General features: G+C 35.6%; 1 protein-coding gene across 2 annotated transcripts; it reads left to right on the forward strand.

Annotated features, from left to right (window-relative positions):
• The first annotated feature begins 803 nt into the window (after positions 1-803).
• On the forward strand, positions 804-19,027 carry LOC105320636 (zinc finger protein GLIS3). 2 transcript variants are annotated; one of them, XM_020064233.3, is made up of 10 exons: positions 804-963; positions 2,184-2,461; positions 5,346-6,736; positions 9,493-9,654; positions 9,978-10,088; positions 12,715-12,862; positions 15,553-15,670; positions 15,934-16,091; positions 16,214-16,285; positions 16,431-19,027. In XM_020064233.3, exons 2-10 carry the CDS (start codon positions 2,188-2,190, stop codon positions 16,571-16,573), a joined length of 2,577 nt encoding a protein of 858 aa, XP_019919792.3. In that variant the 5' UTR covers positions 804-963; positions 2,184-2,187; the 3' UTR covers positions 16,574-19,027. The 2 variants fall into 2 exon arrangements, with proteins under 2 accessions (XP_019919792.3, XP_034311478.2); XM_034455587.2 differs by lacking the exon at positions 804-963 and adding an exon at positions 1,272-1,752.
• The last annotated feature ends 420 nt before the right edge of the window (positions 19,028-19,447 follow it).

The following is a 19,447-nucleotide window of genomic DNA, read 5'->3' on the forward strand; positions in this document are numbered from 1 at the left end:
TAATACATGCAAAACACGGGCATTCCAAACCTTCTTCTCTGATCTAGAGCAAAAACACGAGTGTTCCATAGATCAAATGCATACAAGCAAAATATTCATTCCTATCATATGAACACGCGTTTGCTCATTGATATTAAAGAAGATTGAAGAAACTCGATTTTGTGTTTGTTCTTTCTTTTTTGTTTTTGTTAAGGTAATGTGCAAAAAGAGAGAGTTAAAGAAAAGAATCGATACTGGTATGCTTCCAGGTGACGAACACTTCCAAACCCTGTCTGTGTTTTGGAGTTGTCTCGCATTGAGGGAGCGATTTTAATTTTTAATTGAAATAAGAATATTGAATAACACTTTCTTTGAAAGTCCAATTATATTCAGTATTTTTCAGTCTTCGAGAATCGTCATAAATAGAATCAATTAATACAAATTTACTGTTTTATTATATTTAGCGCCAGCTGCTATAACATAGAAATTATATATTCTTGATTAGATTAAACAAATTTATGAATGCTCTGGTTATAAATTTTTCAAACAAGTTTACTTGTTGATAGTTTGAGATTTTTTACTATTTTTAAAGTGAATTCTTTTTCCGCTTAAATTTTATTTTATGTTTAGGGGTATAAAAAATTGTATATAGGTAAATTAATTATAGGTGTTTAAATTAATTCTAAGACCTACACCCAGATCTTATGCTGATATTCTCTCGGAACTTCTCTCTATTTAACACAATAGAGAATTTGTGTGGACTTCGTACACCGAATTATAAAAGTTTGTGACATTTAAAATTGTTCAAGGGAAGTGAATTGTTACCTGCATGGGGATCTAGAAACCGCGGATCCGCCATTTTTATACACTGTACCCTAAAACTTGACAACTTTCGTCCCGTGGAGCTTTTTTCCCGTTTTGAACGATAAATTTACTATGATTTACACAGAAATGTGGATAACTTGTATACTGTAACTGATATAGGTAAGTTTTGGTAACTATCACTCAAAATTAAGGTAGAAAATCGTTAATTTTAGACGTTTAGCGATAACCAGGTGACGGGTAGGTGCTGGCATAGATGTGTATTACTCTATAGTCGCTGTGTTTTGATTATCTAAATACAATGTAATTTTTTGCATATTGAAAAAAAAAAGAAAATTAATAAGATAAAATGTAATTGAAAGCTTTGTTATTAAGTTTTATCATTTATTATTTGTGTTTTTCTGACGTAAAAGTGGGCGGAGCTAACGGTACCCTGCTCACCGATGCGAGGTTGTTCTTGTTCCAATACACACTTTGTGCAAGAAACAATAGATCCCTTTTCTTATTGCTCTAGGAGATCGAAAGTAATTTATTGTCGTGAAAATTTATTGGATTTTTACTGCCTTGAATTAATATAGCCTTATATTTTATTTCCTTGGCTGGAAAAAGTGTTTCTCGGGATTATTTTGTGTATTCAGCATGAACATTTTTGATGTGAGAAATAAAGTTGTGTATTTTTCAGTGAAACAAACGTGACTTTATGGATTTATGTTTTAACATCTCGGACATCCCAGAATTGGATTTAAGAAATTATTGATGGATTACCGGTATTTTTGACATTTCTCAAATGGAGTCTGTGATAAAAGCGTTAAAAAGCTAGCCTAGCAAAACTTCATAAATATAAATCCAATGGAAATATTGAAATAGCAGAATATATAGATATTGTACAGGTAGATGATATGTAATGACACAGCTGATGTGACAATTATACATCCAAAAATAACAGTGAATGTAAGTAGTGGTTCATCTTTCAGCAGATTGTGTGTATATTAATGCATGTATATGCTATGCTATGCATTAATGTTTCATTGTTGAGGCAGATTTTAAGTGTTTTTAATTCAAATTTAGCTCTCTTTACAAGCATGAGTAATACAACATGATTTTTTTTATGACTTCATGACTTGGTCAATTATACCCATGTTCTTTTCTTTGAAGATTAAGATCATATGTACAGGTTCCGTTTAATGTCGTGGGCAGGTGCCCCTTTTTGTGGGTTGATGGACTCCCCCCCTTATTTAAAACCCCTGAATCAGCCCAGAACAAAGCGTTGATTCATTTACACCTAACTTACCACAACATGCAAATCATTACTAACAGTGTAAACAAAGAACAGGCAAAAATCAAACATTAATCAGACATTAATCAAAAAGTGTTTTTTACAGAACAATGAACGGGCTAAAATCCAACATTGGAGGAAAGAACGGCAGACAAATGCAGCAGGGTGCAGGTATACCCACACTGAGGATTCAGGCAGACACCCCTGTTCCGCGGTCAAGCGGTAACACGCCTGTCCCCGGTAAAACAGACAAAGTCCAGCTCCCGGCTTTGTCAACGACACCACGCATCGTACAGCAAGGCAAGCCTTGTTCTCAAACTACTCCACGCATCCCTCACCCAAATCAAGTCAACAACTTCTATCGCTATGGAAACAACAAAAATGGTAAGGTTTCATCAAAAGTTTATCATAATGTTACCAAAATTGTTCAAATTTTGAGGGTTTGCCTCTTAATCAAATTGGTTTACCCCAAATTTGGTTTAGTGCTGGACTTAAGATACTTATGTTAACCTTGTATATATTAGGGTGTAATGAATATCAGCTAGATCCGTAACAACCTTTTGCTCACAGATGCTTATCATTGTCTTTTTTAAAACATAGGAAATTCAATAAAATTACTACTCAGTTGTGGAAATTGATTGCAAGTGATAAGTTCTAAAATGGCTATTCATGAATTTATAAATTGAAAAGACCTGTTAAACACTTTGTGTACAGCAGTAAGTGACTATAACTGTATGGATGAAGAAATTCATTTCTAATTATTGTATTCATGTTTGGTAGAACTATTGTCACGTTTTGTACATTAATCGGATTTCAAGGAGGATCAGAATTTTATTTCAAATAAAAATGAATATTTGTAAAAACTAAATTTTATTAATGTGGATAAAAGTACAAGATAATCAAAAATACTTTAAACATTTTAAAATACCTGTGGTATTCAAATTTTACAATATTTGACCAAAAACAATGTTTTAAGATTTTTTGGAAAGGTGAAAATTATAAAAGCCCCAGCAGGACTTACAGATTTGTAGTTAACGCTCTAAGTCATTGCGCTACACTGTTGTATAACAAGGCAGGAAAGAACAAGTGTATGAAATTGTGCTTGATTTTATTGTTTATTTCAATTGGAAGTATGTCACAATATGGAGGTGTCCCGTATCACCTGATGAAATGGTTAATCCATAAGCTAACCTTTGAATGAAATTTGCCTCAGTAAATTTGAGTGAATAAAGAAAGTTTCTAAAATCAGAACTTTTCAAAATTAAATCACTGGCCATAACTGTTGCATATTGTTACTTATATAAGGGAGGTAATGATCAGTAAAGAGGAAATGTAGGGTGTGTGTTTTTTCTTACTTCTATTTATCTGGCTTTTACACTAAACATGATATCTATAGTGATCTATCTCTGGGAATTTTGTAGATTTTTTTTAAAAACTTGTTAAAAGCTTTAATAAAAAAAACCAATTAACTAAATTTGGTCGTATTTGAGGACATTTTTGCATCACAATTAATATTTTTGCTATTTACAGTGAAAACATTCTGTGAACAAGTTATAATACCTGATTGATAACTGCATGTCATTATTTGAATAGTTAAGATCAAGTTTTTAGAATTAATTTAATTATAATCAGTAACATTCAGAAACATGTATTAGCTTTTATACAATGTAAATGGTATAAATTTATTAAGCTAAGAACTCTGAGGAATTTATCACACACAGAGAACAATGTTTTCAATTTAAGGAACATCTTTATAGATTGGCGACAACTTTGTGTATTGAGAATAATTTTGTGTATGGGGAAACAATTTTGTGTATTGGGAACAGTAGTGTGTATTGGGAACAATTGTGTGTATTGGAAATAATTTTGTGTATTGGGTCCCTGTAATTCATGTTCTTATCTTGAGATGACAAGGCCCCAAAGTTTCCAAAAGCAAATATCCATTTTATGTGAAGGCCTCTATATTGCCTGCCTGAAGTGCCATATACCTGCTATTTTCCTCCTGTATACAGAGGTAGATAACGGTCACAAAAAAGAGTTTAATAAATCATTAGGTGATAGGTGCTCCTTAAAACCGACCCACTGGTTATTTCAATTTACAACAAGAAAAAATCCCTTTTAATTCAATTTCAGACCAACAATATTGGGCCTGTTTGGGTAATTTAGTAAACATGTTTCTTATTCACACTGATTTTGTCTGTAAAGTGGGCCAATTCAATTAAAACTCCAAAAGTCGGTGTGCAGGTTGAATTGAGGCCTTATATTCTTTGATATTTTCAATACGTTGGGCATAAACAGGATGTGCTGCGTATGTAAAGGCATGATTACTTGCCATAACAGGTGTGTGACGTCGAGGCTTCCACGGAATTGCCATATCGGGCCGTGGTACTGCTAAGAAAATTGGCATTTCTCCCAGATTCTCCTCTGTCTAGTGTTTGGACTCATTTCAGCTACAAGAGCTATTGAAGTCTCAGTCCTCCTTTATCCGCCGCCATAAAGATGAGAGTTAGGAAGTTTGGCTCCTCCCTTAATGGGCAAATTTCTAAATCCCCGAGCGAACCCTTTGATACCCTTCTAGTGATCCCAACAGACATAAAAATCATTGGAATGAATCACAACCTGAGATACTTTTTTATTCAAATTCCATGTTCATCATAAATATTGGGTTTAATTTAAAATGTAAATGCCATGTTGCGATAGTTTAATGTGTTAGTAAAACATATTTCTCATTTTTATGTCCCAAAGAACTTTATAATTTTTTTTCTAGAAGGCTTAATTCATTTTAGCTTCTAAGGCTCTTAAAACCAAAACAAGAAAACAAAAAAACCCAGCTAGATAGAAATCAAAGAAAGCAACACTCCTGCATACTTAACTTTAATTGAATCTACAAAGATGCAAACAAATCATAGCTGAACAGCCATGTCAACAACATTTGTAGATCAAGTACTTGTTACATGTATCACACGGGTATGAGTTAAAACTAGTCAGAGGAAAGTGATGTCATGCTAAGTAAAATATTAAATGAAAATAAAACAATATAAAAGTGACTGTCAGTCAGGTATACTAAATTTCTTTCAACTGCAAAGTTATTACACTGAGCAATAAACCCCTCAAAGTCACAAAGATTCAAAAATAGGAATAAAGGGTTAATAAACAGCAAACTTCCTGGATGAGCGATGATGAATATGGAGGCTGAGTTATGTACATATATGTGTAAGAATTGTGTAAAGAGGAAGATGTGTGTTAATAAACTGTGTGTTCTTTGTAGATCTCAATGGACTCGGACCAATGTGTTTTGGAATCAATCAAAGGAAGGACAGGAGTAACATGGGTCACAATGTTTCGTGCATGCAGCAGCCACAGAACTCTAACCTCCACATCCCAAACAGGAGCCTGGAGAACGCCACCCCAACTCCTAGTGAAGTGTCCGACATTATCACCCCCAGGAATGGGGACATGACCCCCAAAGTGGAGCCTGGGACTGCACCTTACCACAACGGGACAAACAATGACAAGCATGTGTTTCTGGAGCCCCTGCCGGTCACCAAGCAAGAGTGGAACCCGTACAAACCGCTGGGCCACATTCAAAACTCCATTCATGGTTCTGTCCATGGGAGTGAGGCAGACAGAAATTCCCTGTCCCAGGGGATGAACAGTGCCGCCACTGTATCCCTGTCTCCATACCCGAACATGGAGACTTCTCCTTCCGGATCACAGTACACAAGTCCGCGTTACTCGGCTAACAGAAATCACGGCACAAAGCGGGCCCTGTCCATCTCGCCGATTGGATCCGATGGTATGGACCTGTACTCGCTGATCAGGACCTCCCCCACCTCCTTGGTGGCCTACATTAACGGATCCAGGAGTTCCTCCACCAGTGCCTCCCCCCAGCCAGGGTTACAGCATGGACACTTTGGACATCTCATCGCTCACCGGACGCAGAGGTGCAGCACTGGAAGCCCTTACTCGGGCTCCGGCTCCTCCAAGAACCGCATGAATCAAACTCCCATGAGCTCTGGATCTGGCTACAAGAGAGAGACAGAGGTGGGGCTCCATGAGAATCTGTCGGACATATTCCCGGATATCGTTAAAAACCAAGTGGTCGTCCAACAGAGTGAAATTCCATTCCTGGAGCAACGTGCCATGCAGGATATGCAGATGTACCATGGGCCTCGGTCCACTACTTCTGCAAATTATCCCCCTCCCACATACAATCAGGCAGTCAGCCAGCAACCAACCCCCATCAGCATGATGCCTCCACCCCCACAGCCAAGCATGCCCCCACCCTCGTGCATGACGGTTCCCCCTCAGCCTTTGGCTCAGCACAACACAAATTCTGCAAACATGATGAACAATAATAACCCTCTTATGAGTGAGAACAGTTACCTAGGCAACAACATTCCTCCAACTGAGGATGGAGAAGTGGATGAAAATGGAGAAAAACAGAATATATGCAAATGGATTGATTGTAATCAGGTGTTTAAGGAACAGGAGGACTTAGTTCGCCACCTTGAAAAAGCCCATATTGACCAGCGGAAGGGTGAGGATTTTACGTGTTTCTGGTCCGGTTGTCAGCGGAGATATAAACCGTTTAACGCCAGATATAAACTCCTCATCCATATGAGGGTGCACTCAGGAGAGAAACCCAACAAGTGCACGGTGAGTATTCTTTATTCTGTTGTGCTGTGTTCCATTGTTGTTTGTAGCCTTGTATTCAGGGTGGTAGATTTGGTGCAATTTATTTATCGAGTTATAGAATTGTGGTATTAAATTCTTCGACCTGACTGCAAGTCATCATTGGCTTTGGGGGAAGTGAACTGCATGTTTTGTTGTTTTAAGATAAAAGACAAGAATAATTCATAAAGACCCGTAGTGCTGGAGGTAATAATGTCTATCTGTATATTTGCTTTTCTAAATTCTATCTATATTTAATGCTAGCAGTGAATTGGTTTTATTTGTTTCGAATTGCAAATCGCAAAAGTAATTGGAGAGGGAATGTCAGTCGCTGATAAAGGACAGGTCTTATTTTTAAACTTTAATTACGTTGAAGAATTGGAAATGAGTTGTGATTTTTGACAGTTGTTATTGTATGTGTTTGTATTGTGTTTGAGGATAAGCACTGCGTGTCCTGTAACCTGATACCACTGTCTTGTGTTGGTATCCGAGTCGGCTCACTGCAGTCCAGCGCCGTGATTGTTCCTGTATTGTTCATTTTCTCCCGGTTTGTTCCGCTCGGTAATTGGTGACACGAGTCCACTGTCACTGATTGCAGAAGTTGTTGTGATCTTTCGACAATGTGACCAATTTTAATCAGACCTGTAGTCTTCGTCATTAGCTTGGAACTAAAAAATCTAAGGGTTTATTTTTGAACGAATGGATTAAAAAAAAAAGGAAAGCGCGTACAAAAATCCAATACACAAGTATATGACTCACTTACACAGATACTGACAGTCAAAACTGCCATGGCCTTAAAATGCCAGAAACTGGGTTGTGCATTTCGTGCAAACTCTGGGTCAGGGAAAAAGGTGCTAAAGTTGCATTGAACTGCTGTGACACTACCATGCAAACAATGCAGTTTCACTTTCAGAGATGCAAGGCCAGGGGGTCCTTGAAAGTTAGTTTGGGAAGAGAAATAACAGCAGCACTGCATGATTGTACAGATAATGAAATTTGTTTGGAGAATCGAACAAACTGATATATATGTAGGAAAAGGAAGAGTTAAAGAAAATGTTCTGGTGAGAATGGCGGGTAGATTGTGAAGGGTGATAGAGGCTAGTCTATGGGTAATCTCCACGGGGATCAATGCGGCCTTTATTTGGCAGACTGCATTCCTGTGTTCTGTCAGGCCGCTGTGTATGAAGTTTGAGGTACAATCAATATCGGCACTCTTTCTGTCAATACTCAATGTGTTTATCCAACTCAGAGGCCGTGGATAAGTCACACAATATCACAGAACTGCTCTCTGTTAGGAACAGCTTTCTGACCAGCTGATTGATTGATTGATTTGGTTTGTTTTGTCCTCTCCAGAATATTTCTCCCATACGCTAAGAATACACATTCGTTTGGTAAAATTTTATTAATGGATTATTAAGATATTAGGTTGTTCATCTGTAAAGTAGATGAGAGATTTATACTTGGTACAAGCAGTAGAAGACTTAACTGAGTGTAAGACATTTGCTGTTTTTTGCCGTCTTGGTATATTATCAAATATTTGGAACAAATCAAGAGATTGTACACATATAGCATGTTTATTGAGGGGTATATAAAATGTAAACTTGAATACCATTCAAAAATTTGATGTGGATCAGTGAAGTTGTTGACTAGGAACTAAGGAACATGTCCATCTTTAGAATACATGGCAAAAAATATTCTGTTATCACTTTAATTAGATTCCAATTAATAGAGATAAATAGGAGGAACTTGACACCAGTATAATGATGATCATTGGACCATGCTTGTAGCAGGGATTCCGATTAATGCAAAACAATACCACCTTCTTATAGCAGGGGCTTGAACTTTAACTGAACAATGGCTCCTCACAGTCAGATTTGCTGGCAAGCACACTTTTATTTCTAAAGTGCATGGACCTTGATGAATTGTCACAAATATATCAAACAAGTGTGTCGGTAGACATGGGGACAAAAAAAACTACCAAAGTTCTGTACTCGGAGAGGAAGAGATGGCTTGTTTAATGTGTTGTTTTTAAAGGGAGGGGGCAAAAAGTTTTACCAAATATTAACACTAAAGTTTATCAAGAATATAGAAAGAGAGGAGAGGAATTCCACTAAGACTCTGAACTGGGGAGAATATGATGCTACAAAATATTAAAATATTAAAATGCAGATGGAATAAACCAAGACCTTGTAACATTAGGGGAACCCAATTCCTTTAAAGCTTAAATTGCATATTGTATCTAGTTTAAATAAGTAAGTGAAATATCCTCCTCTCAAGGCATATTTTTTACAGGAAAGAACAAAATCTCACCTAAATTTTACATTCACAATTTAAATTGACTTAACAATTCTCTAAAAAAAATTTTGTTTTGTGACTTTTGTTCAGTAAGTTGGATTTACCTGATTTTTGGTGTGTATAAATGTTCAAAATGTTAGATAGATTACTGGAATTTGTAAATCCACCTTGTTTTTGAGTTGTAAAAATACTGTTATAGTAATCTGTGATTTCTTTTGGATTTGATTACGGGTTTTACTTTCATTTGGCATTTTTGGTAATTCCATCCTTAAATTTTTGAACACCAAATTTTTTTGATTTTTATTGGAGAAAAAAAACATTGAATTTTTGCAAGGGATATGTGACAATTAATATAAGCTGTAGTGTGACCACCCCAAAGAACACTGCTGGTTCCAGCACCAATAAAAGAACTGTCAGGAAATTGTATATCTTTCATTTCATTTCAGTTTGAAGGATGTACAAAAGCATTCTCACGATTGGAAAATCTTAAAATCCACCTCCGATCTCATACGGGTGAGCGTCCTTACATTTGTCAACACGCGGGTTGTGCCAAGGCATTCTCCAACTCATCAGACCGGGCTAAGCATCAACGCACGCATCTTGATACGGTCAGTGTAGAAATAGGCATACTAAAATTTGTTAAATGGGGTTAATTTCTAACCTGTTTTACTTAAACAAATCATTTTTAGTGATTCATTAGTTTCTTATAGCCTACAATACTAGTCATAATTTCTGTGCATTGTATTTTTGTAATGTAAAAGGTGATCTTGAATAAAAAAAACAAAATTGGATCATGGCACAAATATTATATAATGCATGCAGAAAATGGTAAAAATGACAACAAAAGAATTTATTTCCTTTTATATGATAAAGTATATATATCTGTTTATGATTCAGAATCAGTGATCTAGATTTTTATCTTTTGTTGCAGAAACCTTATGCTTGTCAAGTTGCCGGATGTACGAAGAGATACACGGATCCGAGCTCACTACGCAAGCACGTCAAAAATCACAATCAAAAGGACGGGTCGGTGAAGAAAAAGGTAAGCTCCAACTTTATTCAACCTTAACTTTGAAAACTTCCAGAGCCAAGCAATGCTGGTCAACAGATTTTATGCAGAGAGTACCAGTACTAAAAAAAATGTGTAAAAATTGTGAAATATGACATGGATCATGTGGAGTGAGAATCTTACTACCTTTGTTATAGCATCAGAAGTCTTAATGGACATCATGTACTGGAAATAATACATGCAAAAACTTTATTATCATACAATTTTCCTCAACAGTTAGCTCCCTAAAATAAATTTGTGTGACTTTTACTTGTTAAGGTCTATCTTTTTATCAGTAATTTGTTGAAATAAATATATTATGATTAAAAAATTACCATGTCAATAGAAAAATAATACTTCACTAAATAGAGGTAATTTTCTTGAATAACATGATTGTAATTGAAATTGAGTCATTTAGAAATGGAGGAAAGGAATAAATAACTTAGTTGCTAAGTGACCGCTTTTGCTGAAATCAGCATGATTTTCAAGGTTAAGAATCGAGAGTCCACTGGTTTCTGATCCACGTGTATGACAGACAAATATGGCTTATTTTTCATCTGAAAGAATTTCATCTCATGGAAGTTTATTTGCCGTACTTTAATTGATATATTGGTTAATCACTATAGGTACTTATTATTATTAATAAGTTTATTACAAAATATAGACTTTTTCTGCAATAAACAGTACCTTGTATACCAGAAAAATATTATTTCATATTTTGTTTGCTGTTTTGTTTTTGACCCCTTTTCTTTCTAAATTTTATCTATTTGTATAATAGAATCAAGATTGATGTAAACATATTATCTTGTTTAAGTATGGGCTGCAGTTAATAATTTTTAATGTTTTGTTTGTAAGAATTCTACTTGTTTAGTCCTAGTGTTTCGGTATTTATTCTACTTGTTTAGTCCTAGTGTTTCGGTATTTATTCCTTTCTATTTCTTTAGTCCACCACCTCCTCTCAAGATTTAACAGGTTAAATGATTTTGATCAATAATTCAATTCTTTTTTTCTTTTTTTTACTCTTATTGAATATGCACAGAAAATTTTCTACTTATGAAAAAGACATTTAAAATTTTTCCCCTTTGCTTTCTTTGTAAGTTTAAAATAACAATTAAAACATCCCTCTGATCTTGTAAGGGTGTGGACTTCAACCTAAAATCTCATATATTTTTTTTATTGATACGAGTATCTCATTTAATTACCATATTTCTAAACCATTAAGAAACTTATTCTTTGAAGTAATTTAAAAGTATTTATTGAAATTCACCGAAATGCAAGTCGTGTAGGCCTCATGTCCGTTACAATTGACAAAGTCTTCCTTTTAGATTTTTAATCTATTTCCTGTACAAAGCCTGCGGGACTTGTGTATGACATCGAACAACTATAGCTCGGAATGTCATCGCACATGACTGTTTTGTATAAATATAGTTTGACAGTGTTGACTTAGGCAGGAGATGAAACGCTCGTGATTGGGGTTTTTATTCCCTATCAGCGACTGAGTGCAGGGACAGCCAAGTAAGATTGGATCGAGTGCTCCACGGCAAACCTTCTCTGTTGACATTGTAGATTTCAGAACTCGAGCCAGCTGTATGTTTACCGTATTCTCCTCAACAAAAGATATTTTAAATACCAATACACTAGAATATTGCTCCTAATTTAGGTGTGAGCTAGTGCAATGGACAAAAGAGAAGCGAATCAAACTTTTAAAACTCTTTACGGTTCCTGTTAGCAACTAGGCCACAGTTTATAACTGCCTGGACTCAAGGTCACTCAAATGTTTGTCATCCGAAATTTTACCGCTGACCTGTTTTTTTTCCTCCAAAACACACTTCTGCATGAACAAAGAAATTAAACGTTTGGATGTTGTAGGTGCTTTTTCTCTGCATTTGTCATTAGATTTATCTGTCACTTGGTTATTAATGGTGCTAGATTATCAGACCATTGCATAAAAATGCAAAATCATGCTTATCTCAAGTGTAAAGTCAACAAGACGTTTGACTTATCACCAATTTTTTCTGTCGGTTTTAAACTTTGAGTTTTCTCCAACTGAACGGGATTTATCTGCAGCTTGGTTAAAAGTGTACATGACCCAGATAATTCTGTTTGTTTCCCTTGAATATGCATTTAGTGCCCACATACTAACAACAGCTTAAGGTACTAATCCTATCTGACCAAATAACAGACCTTTAAAATAAAACCAAACTAGAGCTGATTCATCCAAGAATTGTTAACAGTATTTATGAATACCCTATATTGCAAAGGGTGGGATAAGGGGAGGGGGGAGGGGGGGGGGGGGAAGAGGGTCATACAGTCTTAGCTTGTACTCATCGGTTTGGTCAATGTTGATTTGATATAATCTAACGGCCTAGAACCATAAGTCATAGTTGAACTTGCCTGTCTTGAGATTTTGGGGGTGGGGGATGTATCAAAGTGAAAAATTTTTATTTGCTTTCTTTAAGATATAAAAAATGTTATCCATAAACCAGAACTTTGAGCACCAGCTTTTTTTTTTTTTGCAGCAAGAGACTATGTACACCAAAGAAGAAAAATCATTAGTTGTACTGATATGTTGATGTGTTTTTACTTTCTCTCTGTTTAACCCAATGATTTTGATTTTCAGCTGAAGAAAGAAACGGACATGGGAGGCGTAATGTTGAATGACTGTCTCCAAGTCCAGCAGATGCAGCTTGAACAGATGCAGCAAACTCCCCCGGAGACTGTGGACATGAGGGGCCTCGTGACAGGCCCCACCACCGACCTCTACTCAGGTAAAATTTACTTCAAATCTAGTCACTTATTGACCAAAAACCACTGACCTTTACTTAGGTACATTAAATTGAAATGTAGTCACTTATTGACCAAACACCACCGACCACTACTCAGGTAAAATTACTTACTGACCTGTTCTTAGGTATGATTAATGGAAATGTAGTTACTGTGTGACTGTAGAATCATTATATTCGTTGGGGGGGGGGGGGGTTGCTTATTTGTGGGGATTTAATTTCAGGGATGTGCCAGTTGTCAGTTTCAGTAAGAAAAGTAACTCTTTCGAAATTTGTTTTTGTCGATGATGTAAGTTCGTTTGGCTACCCACGAATACCACAAAAATTGAGCCACCACAAATTTTTATGATTCCATAGTACTTATTGATCATTCAAACTCCTCTGGAGACTTAGTGAATAGTCTTGTTTATTTTTTACCAAATTAACCATTTAAAGACTAAAATCGAGTAACTTAATGATTTTAATATTAAAAATCATTTGGAGACAGTCCAATCTAGTCTAATTAACCAGTCAAACTTCTTTGGAGACTGAAATCTTCAGACACTCTTTGACCAATGAGATTTCTTTTGGGATAGGAGCCCAATGAATCACAAATCCCCTTTAAAAAAACACTGACTTGATTGCCTGACCTGTCTATTTATAGATTGACCCCTGACCTGTCAATAAAGGTTGACCCCTGACCTCAGTGGGCCACTGTGTCAACCTTTCTACCGATTATATCTATCTCTATCAATCCCTAGTCAGAGAAATGAAATTATCTAACAGCTTGCATGACTAATAATTTGATCAAAACACAGACCTAATAATTGAAAAATTTGAAGTAATGTTGTTTTTATAAGTGTAGGTGCGTCTGGCTTGTTTTCTAGTGGACTCAAAATGAGGACAAGTTAGAACTAGGCCTGTCCCACACTGCTATTGTGTGTGCCCTAGGTCCTGAAGGTCGCTCATGTATTATGATTTACTTAGGGGATTAGCTCTGATATAAGCATTGAGTAGAATCAGTCCGGTTTAAGTCAATATTATCATAAGAAGGGTCTTATGATTAATTAGGGCTTTAAAAAAATGCTTCAAAGATGTATGGCTTGACATACTTGTGTGGTTAAATTTCTTCTTTGATTAGATTTCATGTTTTCACACTTTCAAGCCTTATAACTTGTGCAAAAACCTACAAAGAATTCTGTCCTTTCATCAGATAATATTAATACAGCACAGAATAGCAAGTAAAATGTAGAATTCAGCGTTGTGAACAAGACATTTTATTCATTTAAAGCCGGGGCTATTTATCACAAACTACATTCTCCTCATTGATACTCAGTTTGACAAAGAACTGTATTTTTAAGTGTAGCACATGAAATATACCTGAATCACCAAGTGACGTCAATCATAAATTAAACAATAAATTGGTTAAATGTCGCCGAAGCAAACTACCCACTACATGGTAAACAACTTGCTTGTTAAAGAGCTTTTACTGGGCATGCCTGGACTCGCCATTCCTCCCTTGTATTGTCTCCCTGGGGCTGTTCCAACCACTCCCCTGATAAAGATCTCTGATAAAGCACCATTAATTTCTTACTAGGATAAAATACAGATTATTTAAATGCCAGAAGAATGCGATCAGTAACCGATCAGACAATAAGCGAACGGATAATTAAGTACACCAATTATTTACACATCGTGGCGTATTTTTATGCTGTTTCATATTTTGATTTCTTTTTATGATAATGAAGTAAACAGATTGGGCTATGAAAGATGATTCTGTTGTTATGAACTATTTTCATTTCTGACAAAGGATAGGACTCTTCAGATAGTTCTGTAATAAAAATAAGAACAAGTTATTAATAAGTTTTTCTGTGTAAATTTGTATCCTGATAAATCTTTATAAGCAGTTTGGGCCTATTTCTAACTCTGAATTCTGACATTTTACTTGGAGAGTTTTATCAATCTGAGGAATGTCCACAAGATTAGAGACCTGTTGACTAAGGCCGTTCTACCTATGAACTCCCGGGTACACAAATTTTTCCAATAAAGATTTTTCCATTACATAGGTTTTTGTACTATTTTTATTCGCTGATGATTTAAAAGCTGACGTAAACCTATCTACAGTTTAAATTTATAATCTCATTTTGATTCAAACAGAATATAAGGGGATTTTTAAAATTTAGGTCTAGGTTTTAAGATTTTTTTAACATCCTCATATATTAAGATTTTCATCTTATAATTCGGGCAGGCACTGACAGGAATTTTGACATCCGTTGGCTTCTTTTAATGTATCATATGATATTTATGCATTTCCAGGAAAAAAAGTCTTTTGTTGTGAAGGTTTTTTTCAACATTCTCTATTTTTATTAGAATGTTAGCAAAAGGAAATTCATGAAGTATTTAAAGGCAAGGTTGCTGTTTTCTCAGAAAAATGAAAAAAAATCGTAATGTTAAGGGAATTTAATATGACTAAAAAAAAAAAATTGGAGATCTTACCTTTAAAAAAGCAATAGTTTTGGTATTACTGGTAGCTTTCATTAGAAGAAAATCCTAAATTAATTTGTTCAAATAATAGAAATAGTTATTTAATGAAAGGCTTTTACAATATTCTCTGTTTTCTAAAAATGAAATTGGATAATAACAAGAAGGGATATTATGACAATTTCACCAGTGCTAAATTAGTAATTTTATTACAGTGGGGGTTAACTACAACAGCGGAAATACCTCAGCCAATCAGTCTCCAGGACCAGTGATGCAGCAACAGAACAGCCCACTTAATACCTCCGGTGGACTCAGCGCAGTGGAGGAAGAAAGGTAACCAAGGATACCGAATAAGAGAGGCTCATTAAAAACAAAAGAATTTTTTTTGTCATTTCATAATTTTAGGAAGTACCGGTAAGTAGGGTGCAGAATGTCCAGTTAATAGCAGTTTTGGTATTCTACAAAGAAGTACTTTTGATAGGGAGAGCAAAAAAAAAATGTATTGGTTGAATTGATTACGCCACAGATTTTTTCATGTATTTTGTCTAATATTGCTGAATTGCCTGGATTGATTTTTAATGGTTGTGTTTTTGTAGATTTGGGACGTTTTCACCAGCCCCTCCCTCCTCCCAGAACTACAATACCTCACGTCGACACTTCATCCCCATGCGGACAGGAATGCCCCCAGTCATGCGGGCACAAATGCATCAACAAATGTATCCCAATGCATACCAACAGTATATTCAGGAACAAGGTAGAACAATAAATGGATTTGTACTGGTGGTTCAATTTTATAGTTTTTTAAATTGTCAAGTGATTTTTGACAGTTCTCTGATTTTTGTCCTTATGAATCCTGATTTTGATCTTCTGTTTCAGATGGACAGTATCAGTATCGTAATAACATGTACGACCCCGCAAATTATGACAATATGCACCGAATTGGAGGAGGTAGGCTCAAGGATTAATATTCATGTCTCGGTTATGCCAAATGACTTATTCTTTAAATCAGAGTAAAATTTTAAAAAATTGTTATTAGTTGTGCATTTGATTGAAATGGTGATAATATTTCAATGATTTTGTTGACTTATTCCAGGTATTGAGGGTCTCCCTGAAGACTTCAACATGTCCCTCCCATGCGCTGCTGAGGAGCAGCAGACCCAGCAGTACTTACAACACACAGCCATCGACCGCTGCAACAGTCGCCTGTCCGCCATTTATGCCGACGGCACTACCTAGTGACGCATATTGGTCCCCATCATCTGTGATAATAGTTTTACTGTATGTTACGCAATCCAGCAAAATAGCAACAGTTTTTATTTTCCCTGTGTGTACGACGTAACAAATACGCTGTGAATTTCATAGACTACACAAGATTCGACATTTTTAACACTACACAAAGCGTAGTTTTTAGCAACTTATGTATTGTGGCAATAACTCCTTATCGTGTTAAGTGCTACCCTCCTGGTTTCCACAGAAGTGCTATGTTTTGTACTTGTTGCCCTCCTCTTGTAAATCATCCGAGTCGCTGGACTGACCGCTCTATATATCCTCATCATACAGTTATCATCATTCGTTTTGTAACACAGAAGTATAGGCAGTACCTAACATTTGTTTTGGTTTTCATATCAGTAGTTAGACAAATACATATGTATTTTTGATTCATTGAACTGAGGTTGATTTTTAAAAATTTTTTACACTTATTTTAAGTCCGTCCTGCAGTTTTATGGAATTTTTTCTGTGATCCGTCCTTTGAGCAGTATTATCTCCCTTTGTTCTTAGTGCTGGTTGTTTATTACACAGTATTAGATTGTGTTACTTGCATTCTGTAGTACAGGTGTACTCATTACAGTACAGCTGTACTCATTACAGTACTGCTGTACTCATTACAGTACAGGTGTAACCAAATGTTAAGCCCTTGTCCATTATATCACACAGTTGTGTCAAGATGTTTAATGCTGTACTTAACAATACAAATAATCGGAGTTCAGAAAGTAGAGAAACATATTTTAAACGCTCACTCCATGTGTAGTATCTGTAGCTTTAACACGGTTTCATTTTTCTGTGTGTTATTGACTTCTTTGATTTTTTTTCTCCATCACAACATCACTTTTCTTCCTTCTTTGTATTAACATAATATGTGCCAATCAAATGTGGTATTTATTTTTGATTGTTTGAATATCACACACAGAGTCGGTTGCCCCAGTGCTCCCATCTTATTTATGATATATAGAATATTTATTTTGTTATCATCATCTTATAGCTGTGATCATCTTTTCAACATCCAGTTGTGTCCCCTGCCAAAGAAATCATTCACATCCTGAAACAAGTCACTATCCATTGTTTTGGCACATTGCCAATCCGTCCAGATCAAAATGGCTGACAGTTTTGGTGTCAACCATGTAAATAGCATGTAATAATCATAGTTATGCTTGTGTTATAATCCCCTTGCCAAAGCCTTGATTTTTGGGAACCCTAATTTATACATGTATAAACTAAATGAAGACCTTAGAGCAATCTTTTTATTTTACATCATATATGTTTATGATTTTGTTTTGGTTTGATTTTTTATTATTATTTTTTTTGGTAATTGCAAGTGTAACCAAAACATTCCAAATAAAACTACGCGTCTTGAATTGTTTCCCCCACATGTCTGTGAATATCCCATCATGTTTTATGATTTGAGTTGCTAGGTTACTAGATTCATTTATTGGCCAGTCACCTTTGGAGCACGACCATTCTTCACTGGCGACATATATACCAGGCGGTATATAATGGATTATACTGCACGCGTGCTGCTCTGAACTATATATAACAGCTTCTAGTTGTGTATATTTATTTGTAGACATCAACCACAGTGATTTTGATCCATTGAAAAAAAAAAAACTTTTATTTTTTGACCGCAGCAATTATTTAGAATGGTATTACAAACCACCTGGTGTGGTTATGTTGAATAAAATTTGAACAGGAGTACAATATTATCTTAGTGGCTACTTATGAACATTCCACACAATTTCTAGGACGCAGCTTCAGGTGTGAACAACTATGACTTGTTACTGTGTTATTTGATTTTTTTAAATTTTGGTTTATTTGTATAATTTGCTTTTTTTTAAGTAAATGCTTTTATTGACTAGCTTTGGAGATTTTTACAAGTACATTCTATTTGTTGTATTGTTGGTTTTGACATCAAAGGGAGACTACTTGGACTTGAGGAAAACATTGAAGAGTATTTTGTTTTTATAATGACTCCTTCTTTCTTCTCTTGCTTTTCGTAATCAACTTCCAAGTCTTTATTTGGAAAGAAAAGTCTGCTCTTCAGGCTATAACAGAATGCAAACAGCAACTGCATGCAACATAGCAAGAGATGATAAAGAGGGATAAAAATTGTTGAACTCAAGTCCCGAGTGGAATGGAAAAAAGCTTTTCAATTGGCATAAAACAAGACCAAGCACCTAACACTTTAAAGTTTTAGGAACAGGGTCTGTGTTTGCATGCAGGAACCCCTTGCTGGGCTCCAAGGGGGTCACATTATGGAGGCCCAAAAAGGGGTCTCGTGAAGCCAAAACACTGTTGTAATTTGGAATCAAAAGATTGTAGCATGCATATAAAAATGTTTCTTGTTTAAAGTGCCTTATTTGGATGTCAGCTTATATTCTGTTATTTGTTGTTCATTAAATGGTCCTGGAAATTGTATTAGTTTTTGTTGTGTTTATTCAAAACAGCTGTAATTATAGTACAGTTTACAGCACTGTCAGTATTGCTACCAAATGTACAGACAGAGAAGGAGCAAAAACTGCATGTTTGTGAAGGCATCATGCCATTTGGGAGCTTAAGATATGCAGACAGGCATTTGCTATTGAATGAACTAGGATTGTTTTATTGTTTGAAAAAATAAGAGTCTGATCTTCACTTACAGCATATATATATTGGTATTATAAATTTCTCAACTTTCATAAAATGGTACTCTCAGTTGCCATCTACCAATAGTTTACAATTAGCTCACTGAGACAAAGGGGATCAAATCGTCGGCCGTAGTGCATTGTCCATCCTGGGTTAACAATTGTACATTTTACAATTGTTACCATATCTAATATGAAGCATCTCTATGGTAAA

This window comes from Magallana gigas, chromosome 7, assembly GCF_963853765.1.
Source record: "Magallana gigas chromosome 7, xbMagGiga1.1, whole genome shotgun sequence".
In the NCBI taxonomy this organism is placed as follows: domain Eukaryota; kingdom Metazoa; phylum Mollusca; class Bivalvia; order Ostreida; family Ostreidae; genus Magallana; species Magallana gigas.

Excerpts from the sequence above, each read along its gene's own strand:
- LOC105320636 (XM_020064233.3), top strand. The coding sequence starts at position 2,188 with ATGAACGGGCTAAAATCCAACATTGGAGGAAAGAACGGCAGACAAATG. Across the intron at positions 2,462-5,345 it reads CTATGGAAACAACAAAAATG|ATCTCAATGGACTCGGACCA; the intron begins GTAAGGTTTCAT and ends TGTTCTTTGTAG. Across the intron at positions 16,286-16,430 it reads TATGCACCGAATTGGAGGAG|GTATTGAGGGTCTCCCTGAA; the intron begins GTAGGCTCAAGG and ends GACTTATTCCAG.